The 25,149-nt window shown below is 34.7% G+C and overlaps 4 protein-coding genes across 12 annotated transcripts; 2 read left to right on the top strand and 2 right to left on the bottom strand.

Annotated features, from left to right (window-relative positions):
• Positions 1-307: 307 nt before the first annotated feature.
• LOC103857422 (disease resistance protein RPP2A) lies at positions 308-6,258 on the bottom strand. Of its 9 annotated transcripts, none has more exons than XM_033273037.1 (9): positions 4,905-6,255; positions 3,739-4,816; positions 3,347-3,643; positions 2,676-3,253; positions 2,093-2,600; positions 1,317-1,982; positions 723-1,105; positions 575-677; positions 308-533 (listed from the first exon to the last, which is right to left on the bottom strand). In XM_033273037.1, exons 1-7 carry the CDS (start codon positions 5,897-5,899, stop codon positions 827-829), a joined length of 4,401 nt encoding a protein of 1,466 aa, XP_033128928.1. In that variant the 5' UTR covers positions 5,900-6,255; the 3' UTR covers positions 308-533; positions 575-677; positions 723-826. The 9 variants fall into 9 exon arrangements, with proteins under 9 accessions (XP_033128928.1, XP_033128942.1, XP_033128936.1 ...); XM_033273051.1 differs by having other exon boundaries at positions 317-677; positions 774-1,105; positions 4,905-5,052; positions 5,174-5,405; XM_033273045.1 differs by having other exon boundaries at positions 334-677; positions 723-917; positions 1,020-1,105; positions 4,905-6,257.
• A 1,764-nt stretch (positions 6,259-8,022) lies between these two features.
• Positions 8,023-10,025, top strand: LOC103857412. The gene has a single exon (XM_009134589.3). It carries the CDS (start codon positions 8,261-8,263, stop codon positions 9,881-9,883), a length of 1,623 nt encoding a protein of 540 aa, XP_009132837.2. The 5' UTR covers positions 8,023-8,260; the 3' UTR covers positions 9,884-10,025.
• Positions 10,026-10,220: 195 nt separating this feature from the next.
• On the bottom strand, positions 10,221-17,539 carry LOC103857403 (protein NUCLEAR FUSION DEFECTIVE 4). The gene is made up of 3 exons (XM_009134576.3): positions 14,027-17,539; positions 11,000-11,934; positions 10,221-10,888 (listed from the first exon to the last, which is right to left on the bottom strand). The coding sequence occupies exons 1-3, from the start codon at positions 14,333-14,335 to the stop codon at positions 10,417-10,419; spliced, it is 1,716 nt and encodes a 571-aa protein (XP_009132824.1). The 5' UTR covers positions 14,336-17,539; the 3' UTR covers positions 10,221-10,416.
• Positions 17,540-18,481: 942 nt separating this feature from the next.
• LOC103864169 (pentatricopeptide repeat-containing protein At4g19440, chloroplastic) lies at positions 18,482-24,013 on the top strand. The gene is made up of 2 exons (XM_033286744.1): positions 18,482-18,642; positions 23,680-24,013. Exons 1-2 carry the CDS (start codon positions 18,482-18,484, stop codon positions 24,011-24,013), a joined length of 495 nt encoding a protein of 164 aa, XP_033142635.1.
• The last annotated feature ends 1,136 nt before the right edge of the window (positions 24,014-25,149 follow it).

Below are 25,149 nucleotides of genomic sequence, written 5' to 3'. Positions count from 1 at the left end.
CTTTGTTTCATGGACTATATAAGCCCGGGCGTCTTGGTTTGGATCCATCGCTATCTCCAAACTCTTTTGTTCCCTATCTTCTCAAAAGATCGAGCCTTGGAAACCTGTTGAACCCGAGCAGCTGACTGAGAGTAGGTTTACGGATAGAGGTCTGTGAGTCTTTTAGGTAAGAGTTGGACTCGGTCTCAGTCCTTAAAACCTTGTGACAGCCTAACTCTTTTTCCTCATTCTGCTCAAGATTTCTGTAGTTATGATCATGTTCGAAGCGAGCAGAAACTGGACCAAGATGAACCTGCAAAAATTAAGCTAGCCTGGAAATGGAATCATCATTCATATTCGTAAAACCATCAGTTAATCGAGGAAGAAGCAAATGGTGAAAACAGTTATCGAAGGGCCGGAAGCCATACGTAATACAAATCAGCATTAAATCAATTTGAGCGTCTTCAAAATTGCATCAGAAAGCTACCTACTTATATGTAAGTCAATGGAAGACTCAGATTTTAACTTATAACGGTTTGTCTCCAGAGACACTCTGTTCTCGTTTCCTTTTCTTAAGACAGTTCCAGTAACACTCATTAATCGGCATCTCTTATATGGTGATTCCATATGCTCCACTGGATCCATGCAAGAAGCTTGCCGTTTTGCACTAAGTGCGCGCTATCACATTTCGCCTATACCTATCGACAGTATAAATACAAAAACCTCGCGTAAGATTAATTTACCTCTGCAATAAAAATAATGCTCGAGAGTTGACATAAATGAAAATGACTTACTCTGATTCTCCATAACCAATCATCAAAGCTTAACACTCTTTTTGAGACAAAGCTTACTCTTCTTCCTGCTCTGCATCAATGGTGTCTATACCAGAGGTTGCTTGTCTTGACTCAGACACAGAGAGTCTTTTGGGTTTCTCAGTTGATGTTTCCACGCGCTTATCTGATGGCTTACCATATGAAGAAAGTCCTAGCATATCCATGGGTGGACTCTCGGAAGGAATGGAAGATGCGGTCTTGTGTGTTAACACCCAGTTCGGATGATCAAAAGAACAACTAGGACCCACTGCACAGCTTCCAGTGCGAACATACGATCTGCACAGACGTCTTACCTGTGAAAAATAGATGGAAAGGATTTGAATAAGGAAATAGATCACCAAAATACGTAAACAGACATCAGGTTCAAGTTCCTTGGACCAGTTTCAGTGTATGATGAGGTTGATGGAAGGAAAAATCAATGTCTGCAAGACTGCAACTACTAGCTTTACGGGGCACCATATGAGGCCATAGGGCTCAATGAACTCTCAGGGACAGGGATTTTACCGTAGAAACGTTTTTGACTGTAGGGACGCTCAGTTCTCGCTTCCTTTTTCTTAAGCTTAGAATAACAATTTCAATAACTCCCTTCAATCGACATTTCTTATATGGCGGTGCCACATGCTCCATGCTAGAAAGCCCCCCTGGATCCATGGAAGAAGAAGGGCGTTTTGCGCTTAGAGCCGTATTACTTGTCGCATCGGTGATTAAATACACTCCACATCTCTTCACTGTGCAGCTATCATCTACGAGCTGGTTCTCCGAATTGACAGGATGGAACTCAAAGGTCACTGAATCAGACAGGAAATCATGGTTAACAGCTTCTGCATGATGCATTTTCACACTCCCAAAAACAAACATATGATCCCGATGAACGGTGATAGGTTCCTTTGGAGCCCAACAATGGAAAATTCTCTCTAATCTAGGCGAGAGGTCTATTCTGCTCTTCCTGCATATACACTTGATGCCAAAACCAGCAGTGTTGCTATAATTATCCCAAAATTCAACTACTACTGATAAAACAAAGCCTGAGAGAGTCTTTAACATGCCAGGAGCTAGCTGTATCCTTACAGAAGAACCAGCTTGAAAATTAACCGAGGATTGCTGGCCTGCAGAGGCAGGTATACAGATGTTGAATGCAGGATCGTTGATGTGTTCCTGTTCCAGTGAAGCCTAAAAATATCATATGTATATGCGAAATGTGAGTCTAAAAACGTATGTGAGGGAAATATAGACGAAAAAAGAGAGGCAGAGACAGATAGAAACTGAAATAGAGAGGATACCTGCAGAATCCCCTTGGCCATGCCTTTAACGCTATCAAGAGCTTTTCCTATATATTCTCTAACCACTTTTGGGGACAGATTAAAGCAATTACTGAATGTGAAGTGCCTTGGGAACTGCTCGAAACTCGTTGGAAATGATTTGAGAGACACGCAGCCATGGGCGTTCAAGGTTACTAGACTTCTAGGAAGCTCAGGTAGCGATTTGAGGTTTTTGCAATGGCGCAAATTAAGGCTATGTAGTTTACGAAACTCCTTGATGCTTTTAGGAATCTGGCTGAAAGAGTTTCCACCAAGATCTAGTCTCATCACCGAAGCAAGCCAACATATATCTTCAGGTATATCCACCAGGTAAGCATTACAAAGGAACAACGATACTAGCGCATATAGCCTAGACGCCAATGAGTGTAAAATGGGTGAGGGGAACGGAATAACAGTGACCCGTGTCCAGCTTTCTTGTGGTATTCCGTTGTTTGATAGATATTCAAATGCTGGTAAGAATGCTTCTCTGCTGAAAAAAGAACCGTGAATATCTGATCTCAGTTGCAAATTATCTAACTTCAGAAGGGTTTTAGAGCCATCTAACCTTGATTCTTGAATAGCAGAGTGAAGGTTTATGGACACAGATTCTTCCATGGTTATCCTTGTGTTAGAACGTTGTGAATCTTGGAGAAATAATGCATCAAGAACTGGAAGGCTCTTCAGATTTGAACAGCCAGACAGCTTAAGTGTCATCATGGCTTTCAAGTTACTTATCCCCGGTGGCAGGTGCTGGAGACTTTCACAGTTCTCCAGATCTAATGTAACAAGTCTAGTGAGATCCCCAATCGACGACGGAATTTCTCTAATAGCAGCCCCAGCTAGATATATTTCTTTCAGGTTTAATGAGAAATCCTGAAGGTTCTCGAGCTCTGAGCAGCCAGATAGATTAAGAACCTCAAGAGATTTTAGATGAACCGTGGTAGGCATAACTCGCAAACGAGAACAGTTTCTCAGACTCAAGAAAGTAAGCTTGTGATGATGAAGAATAGATGAGTTAACCTTAACCAGACTCGTACATCCTTCGAGATCAATATGCTCAAGGTTCCTGGCCTTTGAAAGCCTTGGGAATTTAGTCAACTGTTGAGAGTGACTCAGAATGATCCTCTTTAGCTTCTCAAGATTCTGATTACAGCACAAAAAAAACAAGATGAGTCATCAAGTAAATGCTAACTACTTCATGTATGCAGCAGATTGTACCATAATGTCAAGACATACCTTTGTTCCTTTCCATACTTTTGTCAAGTTGCTATATGGCATGTTCAGTTCTACAAGATTTTTAGGGTTGAAGTTCCGAGGTAACGATCCAAGAGGATATTTTTCCCAGTGGAGTAGGCGTAGCTCATCAGGCAAAGAGTGGAGGCCTTCAGGTAGACAAACCTTGCAATGATTTACAGAAGTTGGACAGTGGATCTTGAGCAATCTAAGTCTATACATCCTCTCAAATGCAGTAGAGCTCAAATCAAATGTCAAGCCAGATGCATCCAGAAATATTCCCTCAGTTGCTTCTGTTCCCTGAAAAAAATGGCAAACAGTTTTTTTCTGAGAGAAGAAAGGAACCTCAATCTTAAGTTTAAATAGAATATCATTACACATTTTCAAAGACTTACTGTATTATTTTTCAGGACACCAGCAATGTCACTAGAATCCCACAATCTGCTACGGTTGCCTGGCTCTTCGTGTTCTTGACAAACAACAAATCGACCCGCGTCTTGGAAAATGTTGGGCATTTCTATCTTGTTATCTACAAGGCTGATGAGAGACTCATCAATGAGACCATAGATTCCTAAATCTGTAGAAAAACCGCAACCATCAAGGATTTTCACCACACGATCTCTATCCTCCCCTCTGAAAAAACAAGCCAGGTCCAAAAATATGCTCTTCTCGTCATCATCTCGTCCATTAAAACTTATTTTAAATGCATTCAGAATTTTGACTGGAGGATGTTGACGCAGTCTTCTCAGATGTTGTTTCTGATCTTTCATAGATTGATTTTGAATAGACAAACCTAAGACTCGCAGAGCCAAAGGATTGCCACTAGCGTAGTCCACAAGCTCCGATGTCAACGACATTCTTCCTTTACAATTTTCTTTACTGGCAAACTTGCAACAAAGGTGAAGAGACTCAAGCTTGGGTAGCTTCTCGATCTCGTAAATCACTTTGGCGTTACACTGTACAAGAACTTGCCTATTCCTAGATGTTAAGATGATTGTATGTCCACCAGAAAACCAGCCAAACCCTCCAACCAAAACTTCTGCATCTTTGGCACTACTCACACCATCAAGAACAATCAGAACCTTTTTACCGAGGAACCTATCCCTTGTGACGCTTGGTTTTGTATCACATGCGTCTACGAAAACTTTCTCTGCGCCAAATATTTTCGAGAAGAAATCATCACGCAAATAACTCAGCCCTTTTGTTTGACACAATAGATGAAAGTCAGGCAGAAAGTAGCACACGTCATATTGCTCAGCTTGTGATCTGAAAAAGTCTCTCGTGATGGTAGTCTTCCCTATGCCAGCCATACCCCAAAGTCCAACAATCTGTGAAGATGAGGGTTGAGAACGATTCAGCAGAGACAATATACTTTTTAATGAAAGCCTCGTTCCTCTTAGCTTCATGTTGGTTTCGGAACTGAGCGGCAAACAGACATCTCTGACAATATTCTTGGCCAGAATAACCTCATCCCTGCACAGAGAAAACATCAGAATCAGAGTCATATACCACACCATACAAATATAAAAAATATTGCAAAAAAAAAGAGAAAGCAATATACCCCTTCTTATACGCATATCCAATGATGGAAGCTAATTTGATCATAGCCGCCCTCCATTTCAGAACTTGGGAGGCCATGACTGAATCCCCAAGTCGTGTGAATGCTTTTCCAAAAGAGCCACTTTGGCCCCTGACGTCTGAAACACTTACTTTAAAAAACACAGGAATAAGCACAAGCTCGTTAGCTTTCAAATGATCCATGACTGCCACGAATCCATCCAGACACTCTCTGGAATGAGCAAAGTTCATCGAGAAAATGATAATACCAACCCGTGATATGTGTAGCAGTTTCTGATTTTCAGTCACAGTGCTCTTTTTCATATCATATCTCAAAGGGGCAAAGCCACGGGCACACAACTCGTTGAAGATGTAGCTGATGAGGTATATCTCCTCGGAGACCTGGTTGTCACCACAATAAATAACTAATATAGGGTCAGACCCCGTAACGCAATGCTCAGATAGTTTTGGCTGGAAAGGAGTTTCAACTTCCTTGAGATTCATCTCGCCATGCTCTTTCTCACTAGCTTTTTCACTCGCATGCTCCTTGAAGAACCTGCCCACACCACCAGTATCGTCCCGATCCAGTGAATCAACACCACTACTCAAAACATCGGCCTGAGGCTGAAACCTATTAACAATACCAGAGGAGGAACGCGTCTTGCAAGCCTCCCACGCGTCAAAAGAAATCGCCAAATCGTCGGGACCAGAAACGCCAAGGGACTTGTAAATCCGATCCAATTCGCCATCGCCGCCTCCTGCTAAGAGACGGAAACTAGTCCTATCGGGTAACTCCATCGAGCACGTCGCGAAAGAAGAAGTCGAGGCTGAGAGATCTTCAGCGAAGGAACTAGAACACCGTTCTAGCCGGCGGCGGCTTATCCCCCTCCGACTCGAAGATTTCTTCATACGGTCGAGGATTCTATCCATAAATCGCGGCGGGAGTGACGGCTCGAAATCGCGCAATCCCTGACGGCGGAGAGCGCGGAGTCTGTCCATTTCTGTGACGGAGAATCGTTTCTGCGTTTTCGAATTTCAAGTGGGAACAAGTTGAGTGCGATTCATAGTGTATATTACCCCACTGTGAATACTTACTGTTCATAGTCAAAAGAGTTACTGTTCGTAGTCAATTTTCACCCACCGATTCCAAAACCTTATCGTTCAGTTTCTAACCATAGAGATACTTTTGCTCTCCGTGGATCCTTCCCGGCGGAAAATACGACTCGTTTATCAGTTTTCGAGGTGCAGACACGCGCCATTCTGATAGGTTAGCAGTGCCTTTGGCTTTCGTATGCTGGCAAGGACGATCAAGAAGGGAACAAGCGCACTGTTATGAGTTGGGCGAGGTGGGCGAGCGAAGTGGATAAGAGAGAATGAACGAGTGTGGGAGACTCTCAGTGAGAAAGAGAGTTTCATTATCTTTAGTCTGTTTTCTAATAATCGAGTCTTGTGTTACGATGTCGTATTGCTCATATGTATTTAAAAGAAACCTGATGAGAAGAAAACAAAGTATATTTGGTTTTTCCTCAAGAGATCTACATGAAATGATATGGATGAAGCTGTTACCCATGGCAACATGGGCATTTGCCATGGGTCCAATTTTTTTTTGTGTTGTTTTGAAGGTCCGTTTCAATTTGTTAAATTATCAAAAAGACTCATAATTAAGTAAACCTAATTTATTTATTACAAGACAAAACAATAAAAAATTTGTACATTCACCATTAGTTTTGAAATATTTTTTTCTATTTGTTTCAGGTAGTGTTTTGAAAACCGGACCAGACGTTGATTTGGCATTGTAACTAGATCAATGGTCGGACCGGTCCAACTGGGTTTTAAATTTTAATTAAATTTTATATTAAGTAACTATTATATGTATAACATAAAATTATTTTTATAAAATTTTATATAATTATTACAATCTAAAAATGATATGAAAGAAAAAATATTTTTTTTTTAAATAATGAAAATAATTTATTTAGATAGATACTTAGAAAACAATATGAATTTTTTTTGAAATATTTTTAAAATTTGCAGTTTAAAAAATACTTGAATTTGAAAAAATAGGATTTTAATATCAATCTTGATCATTAGTTTTAGCGAGTTTTACCGGTTTTTGATCGGGTTTGCTAATATAACACAAATCCGGCTTTTAGTACGAAACAAAATAGATGGCCGAGTCACGGTCCGACCGGCCGGTTTTGGTCCAACCGGCCGGTCCGGTCCGGTCCAGTTTTTAAAACACTGGTTTCAGGTCGTAGAGTTCAAGTTAAGAGAAATGCAGTGATGAAAAATATAGAAAATATTTATAAAAGGGTTCATATTCTGTGTTTCGCTCAGGGTTAATATATTGGTTAAGACGGCACTTACTGTTGTGTCCAAGAAGAAGAGCTAATGAACGGGAAAAGAACAAACGAAGAAATCTGTTTTGCTGATTAGGAGTGTTCTCTTCTTTGTTACATGGAGCCTGCAAATTAAAGTCTAATATCTGGAAATAACTAATTATAGAAAGTTGATTTCATACAAGGGTTTGGTTCAGATAGAATCATGTTACAAATTTATCTTAGCTCCATCTTTTTAGTGAACTACAGAGACTGTATATAATTTTGTAGTTTCAAGTGGCTAATCTTAAGCAGTTGTCAAGAATGGGGAACTGAATCTCTGTAGTGCAAGTTAGGTTTCTCCAGAAAGAGTTTCATCAGTACAACAATATCAAAATCAGTTTCTTTTTTCTTGGGAAGCATTCTTGAAAATGTAAAAGTTAAAGTTTGACTTGTGATAAGATTCATTGAGCCTTGAAGTAAAGTTCCAATGTAAACTTATTACAGAAATAACTCTTGCATGTTAAATAATTAATACTCCAATACAAAGGCATTACCAGATCATTTGCCACCGCATATGCATTAAATTTATGCATGTTTGATACTATACAACGAAATGTATAGTCTAAAAAGTTAAGAAAGTCAAATGCTTGAGTTGTAAAATACCAACAAATCCGCATTAGAAAAATGACCTATCACAATCAAAAAGTCAAAAAGTGGAGGCCAAACACACTAACTAAATAGTTTTGCTTCGGACCTTACCAATGTTTTTAGGCCATTGACCTATAATATACTATAGATGTTTAGTTCCTCAATATACCATACCATTACTATTTTTAATATTTGCATGATATTTACGAGTGTTCACATTGTTTATGTGTAAAAAAGTCACGCAACAAGTCACATGAACATTTCCCATATGTACAACTAAAGTGATCTCGCAGAAGTGATTGAAGCCTCAGCCTCACGTTTCTTTCTTGGTCATATTTAGACGTTACCAAACCACTAAAATAAAATCTTATAAAAATTGAAGTTAACTTTAATGGACCATCTCCACTTTATCATTTACTTATATTGTAAGTTTATCATTAATTTCTCAGAGATGAGAAATCACAATTTTCCTTTTATCTATCATCTAGTTGAACAAGCAGACACAACATCAGATTGTCCAGATCAAACAATGGCTTCACAAACCAAACTCAAGAAACCTAACTCTCATTTCAGCCTTTGCACTTTCCTTTTCTTCACCGTCCTCTTCACCATCCCGGCTCTCTTTCTCCTCCGCACCTCCTCTTCTTGCTCCTCCTCCACAACCGCCGCAGTCTCCCCCTCTTCTGACACAAACCAGCCACCGTGGTCTGGCGATCTCCAAACAGCCCAATTTGCATGGAACCGCCTTTCTTTCTCCTTAACCAACCCTCCTCCTAAAACCCTAAGACTCGCAGTTTTCTCCAGAAAATGGCCCACCGGGCCCAACCCCGGTGGCATGGAACGCCATGCCTTCACTCTCTACACTGCTTTAGCCCGCCGTGGACACCACGTCCACGTTTTCACCTCTCCCTTAGACCCTTCCCCTCAAACCAACAAAATCACTTCCGCTTCAGACAAAACCATAAACCCTACAATCCATTCCCACGGCGATGCTGAGCCCGGAAAATGGCGGTACAACAAAGCATGGGAGCTTTACCAAGAAGAAAACAAAAAAGAACCGTTTGACGTGGTTCACACGGAAAGCGTGGCTTTACCGCACTGGATCGCCAGAGAGGTTCCAAACCTAGCTGTCTCGTGGCACGGCATTGCACTAGAGAGCTTACAATCAAGCATTTACCAAGACCTGATCCGTAAACCAGGCGAACCAAGATCACAAGGCTTCAACGCAAGCCTATACGGTGCCGTGCTTCCCAAGATACTAGATGAAATCAGATTCTTCCACAACTACGCTCATCACATCGCAATCAGCGATAGCTGCGGGGAAATGCTGAGAGACGTTTACCAAATCCCGGAGAAAAGGGTTCATGTGATCCTCAACGGAGTCGACGAAAATGGGTTCAAATCAGACAAGAAGCTACGTTCTCTGTTTAGGTCAAAACTAGGGTTACAAGAAAACTCATCGGCTATTGTCTTAGGAGCCGCAGGGAGATTGGTGAAAGACAAGGGACATCCGATTCTCTACGAAGCCTTCGCAAAACTAATCGAAACACATTCAAATGTTCACCTTGTGGTAGCTGGGTCAGGACCATGGGAGAACCGTTACAAGGAACTTGGCGAGAAAGTTACTATTTTGGGATCTCTGAACCCAAATGAGCTCAAGGGTTTCTACAACGGGATCGATTTGTTTGTGAATCCAACGCTTAGACCACAAGGTCTTGATTTGACGTTGATGGAAGCGATGTTGAGTGGTAAACCGGTGATGGCGTCGAGGTATGCGAGCATAAAGAGGAGTATTGTGGTGAATGATGAGTTTGGGTTTATGTTTGCGCCGAATGTGGAGGCTTTGACGGCGGTTATGGAGGTTGCGGTGGCGGAAGGAGCGGAGAGATTGGCGGAGAGAGGGAGGAAGTGTAAAGAGTATGCGGCGGAGATGTTTACGGCGAGTAAGATGGCTTTAGCTTACGAGAGGCTTTTTCTTTGTATTAAGGATCAGAGGTTTTGTATCTACCCCTAAATTAGTAAGTATAGTTTTAATTACTCGAGTATCTTTGATTTATCAACATTTTAATATATATATTAATATCTGTAATGAAAAGGTGAGTCTTCAGTAATGTAATCATTTCATAATTGATGGGGTACTAAAAATCACTTCAGAATTAACGGTTACAAGAGATTGCACATCCAAATACATTGCTTTCTCGAGCAAAATATTTTTTTTTAATTTTTTTATATATTAATTAAAAACTGTATTTTAAAAAACGGTATTAATTTATCAGTCAGGAAGGTTTCCACCACCATAAAAGAAAGAGCATAAATTGATTTAATTGCAAGTAGGGCTGTCAAACGTAAATTCTCACAAAATAAATAATATTATTGTAGAAATGATAGGATAATTTAACAATTATAAGAATTTGAGACTAAAATAAATCAGCGACAACAAAATATTATCAGCCAAAATCCATAACAGTCCATTAATACGTCTGTTAAATATAGATCCCTACATGTACTGTGATATACACAAGCCGTTGGGGAATGAAGGTAAAATTTCTATGAATCAATATTTGAATTTATCCGAGCTTGTTCAAACCGTTGATAAGCTCTTCTAGTCCTAATAAACAACACAAGACTAGAAGCGAGTCCAAGAACCGACAAGCATCCCCACCACACAAAGGTCAAGTAATAGCAACCCCGTCCCATACACACGACGGAGTCTTTCATTGATTTGATCACAGTCGAACCATGTGAGTCATAGACCAATGCAGCCAAGAATCCATAGATCAACGATCCTATCGGTATGTTTGTGATCAAGATGTTGTGGTTAACTCCAACACTGTTTGGTCCAAAGAGCTCTGATGTGATCGAAACAGCTGCTGCGAATATGAATCCTGAGCTTAGACCAATCAGAGCTGTTCCCGCTTGTAACGCTGACGCGGTTCCTGATGATGCGAGCAAGAAAAGCGCGATTGGTGTTGGCAAAAGCGCGATTGCTAACCATCCGGTTCTTGCAAAATAAACCTTCCTGTACAACTTAAACCAAATCAAAACCCGCTAAACCAAACTATAAACTCTATAAATTAATATTTGATAAATTAATAAATACGATAAATTAATATGGATCAAATGCACTTACGCTCGGATATAGTCCGGTGTTGCCGAGAGTAATCTTCCAAAGAATGAGAAGGAAGAATAAAGTGTGACAAGAGTTGTAGTCTTTGAGCTTTGTCCTAAAGACTGAGCAATCTGTCCGAGGTTGTTGCTGTACACAAGTCCGATGGTTCCACCGCAGAAGTACGCAATATAGTAGAACCAGAAGTCAGCTCTATGTAAGAGCTGCGACAAAGAATGTTCAGTTCCCAATATCTCAAGCTGGCCTCTTGTAATAAGCTTCTTGCAACAGGACTCATCAGTGTCACCTTCCTCTGGAGCTGTAGTCTTAATAACAAGGTTTTGCACAATGTCGTCGTTTAGCAATTGGTAGCCTTCTCTATTGGCTTCATGTGCAACCATCCCTTTATGCAACTCAAGCTCATCAGGATGAACGAGAATGAAACCGGAACCTTCGAGGCGGAAGCTTGTGTGGATCGTGCGATGATACCAGTTACGGGCGATGACTAAACCGGGGATACATAAAGGGAGGACCAAGAGGATGATTGCACCACCAAAGAGGAGACGAGCAGAGGTTATATCAGAGGAGTTTGACTCAAAGAGGAGGAGATAAACACCGTTTAGAGCGGCGAGAATGTTGAGCAGTAGAAACATGAGAGAGTCACGGCGAACTCCATCTGGTGGAAGAGGCTCGAAAGGTGGTTGGCGAAGGATCGGGATGATTGCAGTGAAGGAGACAACGAGTGGTATGAGAGCGTTTAAGAGGAGGTAGAGCTCTGGAGAGGTTGGGTTGATTGCGTTGTAAGCAAGTGTGTATAAGGCAGCGCTTACACCGTTGAAGCTTACTGTGAGGGAAAGGGCAAGCGCTCTGTTTGCAGGGAAGTTGCTGATGCAGAGCACAAAGCAGACTGTGTTGAACCAACAGATACTTAGACCAGCAAGTAAGCAACAGAGAAACACCTGTATAGTAACGAGCCAATATTAATCAAAGTTTCTTCAGAGACAAGAAATTAAAAAAATCTAACTACTAAATTTGATTATTTTACAAATTTTGTTTTTGATTATTTTACCCCAATAATGATTGAGTTTGACTGTTTGAGAAAGACAACATTTAACTCTAAAAGCGTCACATTTAATATTTGTATATCTATTTCATTGATTTTTCTCAACCACAAACAGCTTACTCATCAGAAAAAGACGTTTAATAAAAAATCCGGTGGCCATTTTTTGCATATCTATATATGATTTAGACAATAAGAATTTTATATAAAGGATAATAAATATTCATTTTTTGACGTCATATTTTAAATTATAAAATAGTTGCAGATTTTCGAAATAGCCATCAACCACGAGACAAGCCCGAACATGCAAAGAAGAAGACTTGTTGGACCAACAAGTTTTATGGAAGTTCCTAAAAATTAATGTATTTACCAAGAAAAAAAAAGATATGAAAAATCGACAAACAAAAGAAACAATTGTGAACTCCCTATCTACCAATCAATCGTCACCCAGTTTGTTACTCGAAAAGTTTTGGTTTAGTCTCATTTGTGAATCGTGACAAAATTATATGTATGAACATATGAATAACTCTAAGATATAACAACCAACATGAAAGTCATTTCAAAGAAATAGAAAATTCATTAAACTTTCCACATAAAACTACTTATGATTAGAAAGAACTATGTCTTATACTTCAAATATAATTTGCATGATATGAAATAAAACTATTTCCCCATGAAAATATTGCAGTTTGATAACTTTTATCATATCATATTTAATAATTTTACAAAATAAATCATATACTTGTACATTTAAGAATTAAAATGACCAAAATGTTTCATTAAAGAAGTAAATATACATTTATATCCCTAGGGTTAACTAATCCAAACCTTAGGGTTTAGAATTAAAGAGTGAAGATTTGAGTTTGAGGTTTAAAATTTTATAAAAATTTGAAAACAAAAATATTAAATATTAAATATTAAATATTAAATATTAAATATTAAATATTAAATATTAAATATTAAATATTAAATATTAAATATTAAATATTAAATATTAAATATTAAATATTAAATATTAAATATTAAATATTAAATATTAATAAATATTAAATATTAAACAAAAATATTAAAAAAACATATAAAAAAATTTGAAAACAAAAATTTTAAAAATAGTTTCAAAAAGTATTTTCGAATTAAAAAAAGAAAATTTGAAAAAAAATTCAAAAAAAGAAAAATTTATAAAAAAGTTCGAATTTTAACTTTTTTATAAATTTTGAAAACATATAATCTAAAACTATAAAAAATATATATATATATATATATTTTTTTTACTTTTTTAATTTTTGTATATATTTAGGATATTAGTGTCCTTTTACTTATTAAATGAAACATTTTGGTCATGTTCTTCCTTGTGGTATATTTTTGTGACCAAAATTTGAAAATGATCTATTTATAAGAATTGTCCTTTAACTATGAAGCGCTATATTATATTTCAGTTTCTCAGCAAACAACAACGGAGATAATTTTTGTAGACTATTACATTCTCTGCACATTTATTTTGTGTCTTCACAAGTTTTTCATGTTTTTCATTTAGTAGTGATTCTCAACAAAAGAGTAGTGATAAGAAGTGTTCCATAAGAAAAAGAGAGTAGTGGATAAGAAATTTTTTTTTTAAACCCACAATTTCATCAAAACAAAAAGTAGAGACGAGTAAAGCTGACATAATATAACTCTTCGTTTTTTGAGTTACGAATGAAGAATGACATCAAATTGTTGGGAATTTATTTCATTTATCAACAATGAAGACAATTTCTAGTTTATACAAATCTCTACCTTTCTATTTCATTCTTCACGAGTTCTCTATGAATAATGAACATTAAATAATAAAGAATTATGCCGAATCATGATTTTCTTTTTAACTTTTTATATATTATTATTTATAAAGTTGTGGTTGCTAGGTGGTTGCCAACAACAACAAGAAACACAATATTTTAAAAATGAATAGAAAACAGTTTCATCAAAAAGAAAAAGTAAAAGAATAGTGAAGTTACCATAATATAAGGCAGAGAAATGAAGTTAGTGATGACAAGCCACTGTACTCCGTAACCGACGAATCCCATAGACGCCGCAGCGAAAAGCACCGTCCAAAGCGGGAAGTACATCAGCGCAAGCCCCGACGACCACCCGAACACCTTCCCGAGATCAGAAGCCACGGCGAGGTAGTTAAGCTGCACCTGCGAAATCTTCAAAACCGACTTCAAATCTGAAGAGTAAGCCGAGAAATCGAAGTTGGTCCCGGTAAAAGCCTGAATCCAAATCGTTGCCACCAGAATCATCCATTTTCGCGACTGTCCCGCCATAATCTTTCCGCCGGCGTCGGGTACTGAAGATTGAACCACCGAATATATTTTGGTTTGTATGGTAGAGAGAGCTCGAGGTGTTTGTGTGAGTGACTTTTTTCTGCTTGGGAGGTGTTGTATTTATCACAAATAAACTAATCAATTCTTGTGCTGACAATATTTAAGTAGAAAAAAGACATTAAAGTAGAATAAATACAACTCTTCTGCAACGTGGCAATTTTTTTTTCTTCTAAAAATAAGACACGATTTTGAAAACGGTGTCTTTTGGAGATGATTAGAGATGGCTTTAAGATAAAGATAGGGTATGAACGTATATGGCCGTATAGTAGTTTTGACGTAGAATAGTAACTCAATAACACAGTATGAATGTGATATATATATATATATATATATATCGTATATATTTTTTTTGATAATCTTGGTATAATCCCAAAGGTTTTCTAGGCCCAAAGAATAATCACCAAAAAGCCCATAAAATCCGGATTTTTTTGCCATTTAAAACATCTATGGATGGTCGAGAAGAATCGAACCTATGGCGGAAACTCCAGCTGGAACCTCTTTATATATCGTATATACTACTGAATAAAAATGTTAATGTGGAAGAGTAAATAATATAAAAATAACAATGTGAATGTGGAAAGTCAAATTTTACAAACTAATATTTTGTGTGATATTTTTTATTGGATCCAGTTGTTGATAGAAATGATAAGGGGGAAAAGAGCATATAAACAATATTGATATAGTTTTATTTTTAAAGCTACGAAGTCATAAAAGACAGCAGTATCAACATTATATCAAATTTTTAGCACATGCGCTTTAATGTTACCAGTGAAACCCACAAGTATATAAAAGCATCAAAAATAATTAATAGTAGTCAATAAGGGATAGACATACTGCTGAACATTGATGATAAAAATTAAATACTCCTTAAATATGATATGACATATATATGATGTAGTATTAATCAAACAAATAAAGATAAAACTAAATATTAAAATAAAATAAATAAAAGTTCATTGTATGATTTGCTTATTGTCTAACGTCTCCTTAAATGTTTTTATTTAGTTTTCACTTATGTGCAAATATTTTTTGGTAAAATATACAAATAATGAGAAAACGCCAACAATTTGCTCATCTAGCGAGACCTCTTTGATTCAGTGTCCTCCAAGTGAGCAACTTTTCAACAGCACGTACACTAGTTGATATTGTTGAGCAGCTCTACTTTATGATAAATTACTAGCTGATAATATATATTAAGTTCTTCCCTTTAGTTGAAACCCGTGCGATGTCGCACGGAACTCATTTCGTAAAATATCTGTATCTTATTTTATAAAATATTCTCATACAAAAACGGTTTACAATTGCTCTTGAGAAAATACATTTGTTACAAAATTATCTTACATGCAACTGTATTCATTTATTGATAATGCTAAAAAAAAATATTTTGTTTATAGGTTTGCTTGTAGTAAAATTATAACTATGTCAATACCAATTAAGATATATGTTTTATTATCCATTTAGCTGAGTTATTCAAAAATCTCGAAAACAACTGAATATTTGAAACTAATTAAAAGCAAACACATTCCAATAATAGAATGAATGATAAAATCATTTTTATCTGTGAATACATCAATGGATTCATATTCCCCAATAAAATTTGATCTATTTAATTACACTATGAATACCTATACGTGGAAACTAATTTATTTTATAAGATTATGTAAAATACAATAAATATTAAATTTTTTGAACGAATAAATATTAAATGTGTGATTTAGTTATTGGCTAATTTAGAATAACTGAAACATCTTTGTTAAATATTATAATAGACTATGTATATAAATCATCATCAACAATCAACTCTTCTCGATACCAAAAAATATAATATTGATAATTAAAATATATTTACAAAATATTTAAATATATGTTTATATAAAACTTTATGATCCGATTATATTTCTATCAGAAAAAAATATTGCATACAAGTGTGTCTCCCTCTTTTAAGGTTTATTTTTTACAATTGTCACATGAATTTTAGTTCCAACTATTTCTTTTAAAATGTTCAATTATTTTGTATGAAATTTAAATATTTTTTCTTAGTAAAAAGACAATATTAAAATTACTAGTTTTTACTCTTTTTAAAAAAATTACAATTTATGTGCCAATGACAATAAAAATTACTATTTTATATATTTATTTACTTTTCTGAGAAAGTATATTAAAGAAACTGGATATCATAATAAATATATGGTGATTTTATACTGATATGATCATTCCCAGTTATAATATTGCCTTAAATGTTTGGGAGGGTTTTTATAAAACATTAGGAATTATTATATTAAACTAACGCAAATAAATTAACTAAATTGATATATTATGGATTTACATTTTTGAAATCATTAATGGTTTTTGTTATATTTTTAAATAACATTTTTGAAGTTGAGGTGGTATTAAGATATAAATACTCTCGAATGTTATTGTTTTCAAACAAAATTTCAAAGCTTAGGTTAAGATACAAGAATAACAAAAAGAATTCTTCATATTTGTATGTATTTATTTAAAGATTTTTGATGATCATTTAACAATGAAACTTTTCATTCTAATTTATATGTGATTGTTGTAATTTTCTATTTGCAATTTTTCAGTGTCCACAACTCCTTATAAATAAGACTAAATGTTACAATAGTTGGTTAACACCAAAAGTTGCAATGATTTATCACGGAAGACTGTAATTACTAACAATTACAATAGTTCATCACCAAAGATCGCAATGGTTCATCACTAAAAATTACATTCATCAACGGTTGTAAGATTTTATTTAAGCAGTTATAACTGTTCCACAAAACACTTTTAATGATTCACTTAAACAACTGCAAATATTCATTTAAATTGTTAATAATCTTCTCTCATTTACGTGTAAGACCAACTCACCTCTATTTTTAACTTTATAATTTTACTTGAAAATTGAAAAATTCTATTAAAGATATATTTCTGTATATTTCCCTCTAAAATATAATTTGACTCTTAAAACAATATTGTAATATTTTTAATATATTCTTCTGTAAATATTTTATTTTAGTTCTGTTTAAATTTTTAAGGTAATTTATTTAACAATTGTGAAGTTTGAAGCTTAATTTGATATATATTTCTAAAATTTTAACATTGTCTTTACAAGATTATAAAATGTAAAAATTTAGTTGGATTGGGAAGTAAATTAAAAGCCTCCACTAAAGGCGTATTCTGAAAATGTTATTTGTCTTGTAAATTATATCATGAAATTTTATAACAAATTGTATCAAATAACTCTATGCAGTTTATTAAACACCAAATTTCATTTACATTATATATTACACCATTTTTCTTCTATTGAGTCTTAGATCAATATTTTATAGGTCAAGATGTATGTTAAATTAAAATTACCATTGATATTTTTATTTATAGTTTAAATAGATTTATTAATCTAAACTTTATCTGATAGATAAACAAAAGATATGTACAAGTCTACTTGTTCTTTTTTTGTTTATCTAATATTTAGTCTCTACCTCTGTTTTCATATTTATGTAATCCTTTGGTTTATCAGTATTTTAAAATAAAAGATAAGATACTATTTAAAATAAATAAATTTTTATGTATGTAATATATTTTGCAGAATTTGTGTATGGTACAAAATATAGTTAATAAATATGCAAGTTCAAATGAAGCAAAAAAATAAAATTTCATTAAACAAACCAAATCAACAATTTTTTTCTCTACCAATCCTGAGAAGAAAAAAAGACATTTTCGAACTCTTTTTTTCCTGGAACATGATACCGAAATTAAAACTCATTAATCCTTGAAAAAGAAAAGAAACTTCACAACAACTATTCCATATGTTTATAAATTCAGAAACCAATGGTAGTCATCACCGTAGACTCACTTTCGCCGCCTTCTTAAACACCGATCTCTCGGCCGACGAAGAAGAACAGAGGCATCAGGCATGGTGCTGCAGATGTCATCAATCCCAGTAGTAACAAGAATAACCAACAACAACAAAACAATGCTTCTACCACGAGCGTCGGTGACTTGTCTCCTAATCAAGTTTTATCTCCATGGAACCAGACTTACTCTCCATAATACAGGGACACAACAACAACGCCTACTGCTACTATGTCTTCCTCTCCATGGAACCATACTTACTACACCAACACAACAACAACGCCCACGGTGTCTCCCTCGCCGTGGAACCAGAATTACTCTCCTTACTACAAGTCTCCGTGGATCTATCAGACCCGAACCATCGAGGATGATTTGGACAACAGTTTGATCCGGTACGATCGTGAGACAAGAAGTTCATATATATTCCTTGGCTGCTTCTGGAGATCTGCTATTCACTGGATCCGATTCCAAAACATTCGGGTCTGGAAAGATCTCAAGGATTTCTCCGGTTTTAAATCAACAAGTGGATTGGTTAATACGATTGTTATAACAAATATAAATTCAATTTAACGTTGACGTCAGCATTTTTATAGGAAAAAAAACTTAAATCTAACGGAGGAGTGTATTCCCTATCTCTAGTCTAATGGTCATGATGTCATTTAGGATCATTAATATGCTGTCATAGTTTCATTTAAGCAAAAGAAGTGTTCATTCTTTGAAGAGTTGTATCTTTTCAAAAACTTAACCATGAAACCCTCTTATTAAATTATTTTATATTTTATAATTAAAAAGTTGGATATTTTCAAAAACTTAACCGTCTAACCCTTTCATATCATTTTTTTTTTAGAAATTTCATTCAGTTAAGAAAAAGACATGACCATTACATTGAAGAGTTATATATTTTCAGAAAATTAACAATTGAACCCTTTCATTGAGTTCTTTCATAATAGAGCAGTTGTATATTTTTAGAAACTTAACCACTAGACCTTTTCGCTTCAGAAACTTATAAGAAATTTATACATGGTCTCTTCATCCTATTTTCTATTTCCTTATGCCTTTGATTTCTCTACCTGCTCAGTCCTACTATTGCCGGGATATTCCTCAAGAACACAGAAGAAAATTCATCTTAGTTAACGGACTAACACCAATGGTAATGATCCAATACAATCGAAAAGTCAACAGTGGACTAAAGCTTTCCAAATGAAAAAAAATTTGTGGGATGGTTTGAAAAAATATCATTCAAAATGAAAGAAGAAGAACATGATTGTCAAAAAAAAACTTAAGGTTAATGGTGACAGTTATTGTAACTATGATCACTTGGAAGGTTGCATGTGTTCGTTGAGAGAGAAAAACATCATATTATTTATCATATATTCTAACAAAATTAACAAAGAGCAAATAATAAGAAAACTTTATTAGTCAAGGGACCAATGGTCAATTTTATGATGTTCTTAACCCTTCCAATCTCCATATTTCAAAATCACTAAATTTATATATTTTACCTTCAGAAATATCTGGCGCAAACTTATTATAGATTGATCACATAATCTATAATTCATATATTAAAATTTGTTTTATTCTTATCTTATTTTTACTAATTTTTTTTAAAAAATTACATACTCATCCTATAATAAAAAATCGAAACTTATAATCTCGTCATCATTTTTAGATTTTATTATAGCAGTCAACAGTTATTATATAATTTTGTTATGAAATACATAAAAAATAAATAGAATTGTAAAGACATAAATTAAAAAAATGAAATCAGTTATAAATGAAGAGTTGTGACTATTCAAATAGAAGAGTTGTGACTATACAAATACTCATGATCTTCTGGAATGGCTAGCAATCGAAAATGGTCATAGTTAAAAAATTCAATTTTCTCAAATTCAATTGAAACTTCTGCATCACTAATAATCTCAATTGTTGACTGATCATTTAAAATGTTTCCTTCATCAAAATATTCTTCCAATTGTTGAATATATTTACTATTAATAGAACCAACAATTGTTTCATTCTGCAACCAAAATCAAATAAAACAAAAAAATAGTTTACATAAACTAAAATGTGATCTTATTATTTACGGGGTTGTTGGTTTGTTTTAAAATAGCAACAATATGAAGAACTCTTCCTAATATAAGAAAATTGAGACTAATGATTTCATTATTTCGTTTTGAATTTTTAGCTATCCAAACACGTAAAACTCTCTTCCTAATATTTTTTGCTTATAACGCTTCATTTAAGTGTATTCTAACAATTTGTATCCATGTAACTGTTTAGAACTTTTTTTCTATTATTTTATTATTAGTTGATTAGTGAAAATTATATTTTGAGAAATGTATAGCATAGACTATTTATAGATTTTTAAACTATATTTGAATAGTCACAACTCTTCAATTTGAATAGTCGCATTCTTCCAATTTAAATGTAGTTATTTTGAAAAGATACTTATAAGAATAGTCACAATTTTTCACTTTTTAAAAGATACATATATGAATAGTTATAACCTTTAGATAATTTTTAGAAAAAACACAACCTTCCAACATTTTTGTATAAGAGACACAACCTTTTAAATATTTTTTTTATAAAAAACACAACCTTTCAATCAATTTTTAGAAAAGACACAACCTTTTAACATTTTGTAAAAGACACAACCTTTTAACATTTTGTAAAAGACACAACCTTTTAAACATTTTTTACAAAAGACACAACTTTTCAATATAAGTGGATTCACAGCCTTTGGAATTAATTAGGATTGCTATTATTAGTAGATATGGAAAAGTGTGAAATGAATTTGAGAAATTATAGAGGTCGCCTGACGCGGCTCCCGTTAATTCAGATATCCGGAAAAGATCACGCTCATGATACTCACTGGAACATGGGAAAGAGAGAAGAATCGGTTGTAAGAACAGCTCAGGCAGTTATAGTCAAAGGAAACACATCTTGCTGTGTTTGTACAAGGATCATGGGTGTCATAAAAGCACAGAGTTGTAAACTTGTAATTGGTTGCATGTTGGTAACCATTGATGGTTCAATAAAGGGGTCAACCCTCTTTAGAGCCTACTGGAAGCTCCTTGGAGATTCAAAGGTGTTATATCCCAGCCTTAGTCAGCAAAACTCACACCATAAGCTTCAAGACTATAGACAATCAAGTCATCAAGTTATTAGCATGCTAGATACGTTGAATATATAAATTCGTTACAAATTCATGCTCATCAAAAGAGATGCTATTGATGACGTGAAACCTTGACAAGGTTGCAAGATTTAATTTAAAGAATCATCTTATTTCTTGGATCAATGTTGTATAAATCTATACTATACAGATCAAACTGTTGTATTGAACTACTTTATAGGATTCTATAATCATCGTTTGCCGACAAAATAAAATACAAACAACTATGCAGCATGTGAAGTTTTTTATATGTTAAAAGTGCAGCATGTGAAGTTACAGCTTACTTGTTGTTGATCGATTCTTTTCGTCTAGCTTACTAATTAAGCTTTTTACCGAGTATGTACCATATATACTATTGTGAGGAAATCATCAATCGAATACTAGAAAAAGTCGAGCGATGGATCTTATTGAACTAAGAGTAAAACAAGTGGCAGTCTGAAAACATTGTGACAAAAGCATGTTGTCTTTCTTATACATCGCATAGTTACGAATGTTAGTACTGCAAGTTGGCGTGATCCCTGAGTCAATTTGTTTTCACGTGAACCATATGCTAAAGGTTCATTCCATAAGGTGATAACATTATTTTCTTCATGATTAGATTAAAACTGACAATGTGTGGGATATGTCATGTCATGTCACACCGTTACATTTCATGATTAGAGTGTGATTGTATTGTACTATAAACTTTTGGTCTAGTTTTTTATTTACTCCAAGTTCCACTAAAATTATACCAATCAAGTAGAAATTAATGTTTCAATTTTTACTCCACTTAATATTTAAAAGAGAGAGAAATACACACTAATTTTTACTCTTTATTTTGCTAGAGTAATAAGTAATAACTAATAACACTTCCACTTCTTTTTTCTCTTTCTTGTTTTTTCACCATTTTTAATTTTCTCTCATTTTCATCTTTTTATTTTCTCTCTTTTACTCAAGTGGTATCCAATCACACTCTTAGTATCTTTAAAAATTATGATATGAAAGAATTTTGCCAAACTGTTAGTATTGTTATTTTAAATTCAATTTTTTATAGGAACTCTACTGGAGGTGCACAAACAAAGTTTCTTAAGTGTATATATTTTGGGTTGAGAAGGGATTTTCATGATTTTGAGATCCCAAAACCACACTTTATAAATATGTATTTAAAAAAAAAATTAAGAACTCATGTAAGAACTTTTTAATGGTTACTTTTGTTATTATTGTTACGCTGTTTTCCCACACGTTAGAGCATCCATATTAACAAAAAAGCTCTAACAAGTAAGGCCATTATTATCGCTAGGACAATTTTAAGTCCTTAAAATAAAAAAAGCAAAGGACGCAAGAGATATCAAAGGACGAAGGACGAGCTGGGACGTTGCTTATATAACGACTTTCCCCCTCGGTCCTGGTGTTTTTGTGGGTCTCCTGCCCTTAAGGATCAGCTGGGACGTTGCGATAATGTTGCCCTAAGCTCTCAACGTATAAAAGTAATAAAACTTAATACTATAATTAAATTATAAACATAACAAGAATTAGACCAGTAGTGATATGACACGTATTAGAACATGTTCTCATTGTGTTTTCTAGTGCTCTCAAACGAGAACACTATCTCCCCTCCCTCTTTCTATTTTTTCCATCTCTCATACATTTTGCATTAATATTGTTATTTTAATTGTTAGAGCACATGCAAGAGAAAGACGATGTGGATGCTCTTCCATGTTTCCATCGGAATCACATTAGGTCGATACGGAACTTTAATTTTATGAACAGTGGTTGCATTTATTTATAGAAAAATAAAACAATAGTTAACTGAAAGCCCATTTCGCATTAGGAGGAATGAAACGGAAAACAACACGAATTTCATTGCGAGTTATAATACCTGGATTTAAGCTCATTTAGTGTTATATCGCATACATGTTATTTTAATGGGCTTAGCATTCGCAGGCCCATATTTGTCGATCTCGTTCGTGTCTCCCAAGTCTGAACCCTGGGTTTTGCCCAATCGCCTCCGTCTCTCTCTCTCTCTCTCTCTCTCTCTCTCTCTCTCTCTCTCTCTCTCTCTCTCTCTCTCTCTCTCTCTCTCTGTGTTCCATGAACAAGTCTCTCTCTCTCCCATGGTGTGGCTCAACAACAGCTTCAATCCTTCTTCAACATTGATCAATGGCGTCTTTACATTTTCGAAAATTTTCATAAGTTAAGATGACTTACAGTAGTGAACAAGTTGTATCCGTCTAAGATGACTTGCAACGTTCTGCTGACTTCTCTGGTGAGAGCTAAGGAGTTTCGGAAGTGTTGCGAAGTGTTGCGAAGTGTTTGAAGTTGTTTGCAAAGGAGTTTCTCCTTATGTTTACTTGTTCACTAAAGTGATCAACGCGTTTTGCAAGAGAGGGAGAGTGGAGGAGGGTATTAAGTTGTTGGTGAAGATGGAGGAAGCTGGTGTTGTGCCGAACGTTGTGACGTACAACACTGTTATTGATGGTCTTGGAGTGATTGGGAGGTACGATGAGGCGTTTATGTTTAAAGAAAAGATGGTGGAGAATGGTGTGGAACCTACTCTGGTTACTTATAGTGTTCTTGTTAAGGGCTTGATCAAGGCTAAGAGGATTTGGTGATGCTTATGGTGTTGTGAAGGAGATGACGGAGAAAGGGTTTCTTCCTAATGTTATTGTGTATAATAGTCTGATTGATGGTTTGATCGAGGCAGGAAGTTTGAGCAAAGCTATTGAGGTGAAGGAGGACATGGTTTCGAAGGGGTTGTCTCTGACATCGTCGACATATAATTTTTGATGTACATAAAAAAGTAGAAAGAAACAAGAATTAAAATTTTCTGCTTCCACTGTTGATGCTTTTGTTTTTAGTATACCCTAAACAGATATTGATTTGAGAAAATGTAAAAATCAATACAAATCAGAGATTTATTTTCTAGACTCACGTTGCCAATCATATATTCAGTGTAGAAAAATGGTATGATAGTTAGTGAACAGTGGATACATGAAAGTATAGTACTCACCATTCCTAAAATGGGTGTCGAAATGGATAAACCAACCCAAACCAAACTATACCTAAATGGACCGAAGAGTTTATGGATCATGAATTAATCCAACCCGTTAACTAAATGGTTTGGATTAAGCCATAATCCATATAAATTAATGAATTAGTAGTTTCAAAAATGCTATTAATAAACTGAATTCAAATATATTATTACATCACAATAAAATTACCATATGACTTACTAACATTTAATAACAAAAAATGCTAATAAAAAATTAACAAATTATATATTATAACTTATCAAAATATTTGAAGTTTTGAACACAATATATTTATATAATAATTCAAACTCCAAAAATCCAAATGTTGCAAAAGGAAAATATTACTCAGGTTCAACAAAATATATAAAGGTTTGGGCATTTTACGAAGGTGTGTATTCTTGTCCCTAGCCTCTGCTGTTTTTGTCCTTACATTCTTGTTGGAATCCTCCTGTAAAATATTCAAGAAATAGAGTTTTTTTTTTTGATAAGTATGTGAAGAAATAGAGTTCAAGCAAGCTGCAATTTTCAAGCCTCGAGAACGCTTTACTTAAAACCTGAAGCTATGAACCAATCCAACAAACCCAATTTCAAAATCTCTACTTTTTGTGTGGAAGTTTAAACGATAAGATTGACATTCAAAGCTGAAATTCCCATTACCAAACAAGAAATTCAGAACCAGTAAAAACTGGTTTCAGTTCATCTTTTCAAGTCTAATG

The sequence above is a fragment of the Brassica rapa genome, chromosome A01 (genome assembly GCF_000309985.2).
Source record: "Brassica rapa cultivar Chiifu-401-42 chromosome A01, CAAS_Brap_v3.01, whole genome shotgun sequence".
In the NCBI taxonomy this organism is placed as follows: Eukaryota; Viridiplantae; Streptophyta; class Magnoliopsida; order Brassicales; family Brassicaceae; genus Brassica; species Brassica rapa.
This window is presented reverse-complemented; position numbering and strand designations above follow the sequence as displayed.

Excerpts from the sequence above, each read along its gene's own strand:
- LOC103864169 (XM_033286744.1), top strand. The coding sequence starts at position 18,482 with ATGTCTTCCTCTCCATGGAACCATACTTACTACACCAACACAACAACA. Across the intron at positions 18,643-23,679 it reads TTGGACAACAGTTTGATCCG|GAGTTTCGGAAGTGTTGCGA; the intron begins GTACGATCGTGA and ends GTGAGAGCTAAG.
- LOC103857422 (XM_033273037.1), bottom strand. The coding sequence starts at position 5,899 with ATGGACAGACTCCGCGCTCTCCGCCGTCAGGGATTGCGCGATTTCGAG. Across the intron at positions 2,601-2,675 it reads TCTGCTATTCAAGAATCAAG|CAGAGAAGCATTCTTACCAG; the intron begins GTTAGATGGCTC and ends TTCTTTTTTCAG. Across the intron at positions 1,983-2,092 it reads TGGCCAAGGGGATTCTGCAG|GCTTCACTGGAACAGGAACA; the intron begins GTATCCTCTCTA and ends TGATATTTTTAG.
- LOC103857412 (XM_009134589.3), top strand. The coding sequence starts at position 8,261 with ATGGACCATCTCCACTTTATCATTTACTTATATTGTAAGTTTATCATT.
- LOC103857403 (XM_009134576.3), bottom strand. The coding sequence starts at position 14,335 with ATGGCGGGACAGTCGCGAAAATGGATGATTCTGGTGGCAACGATTTGG. Across the intron at positions 11,935-14,026 it reads TTTCTCTGCCTTATATTATG|GTGTTTCTCTGTTGCTTACT; the intron begins GTAACTTCACTA and ends GTTACTATACAG. Across the intron at positions 10,889-10,999 it reads ACACCGGACTATATCCGAGC|GAAGGTTTATTTTGCAAGAA; the intron begins GTAAGTGCATTT and ends TAAGTTGTACAG.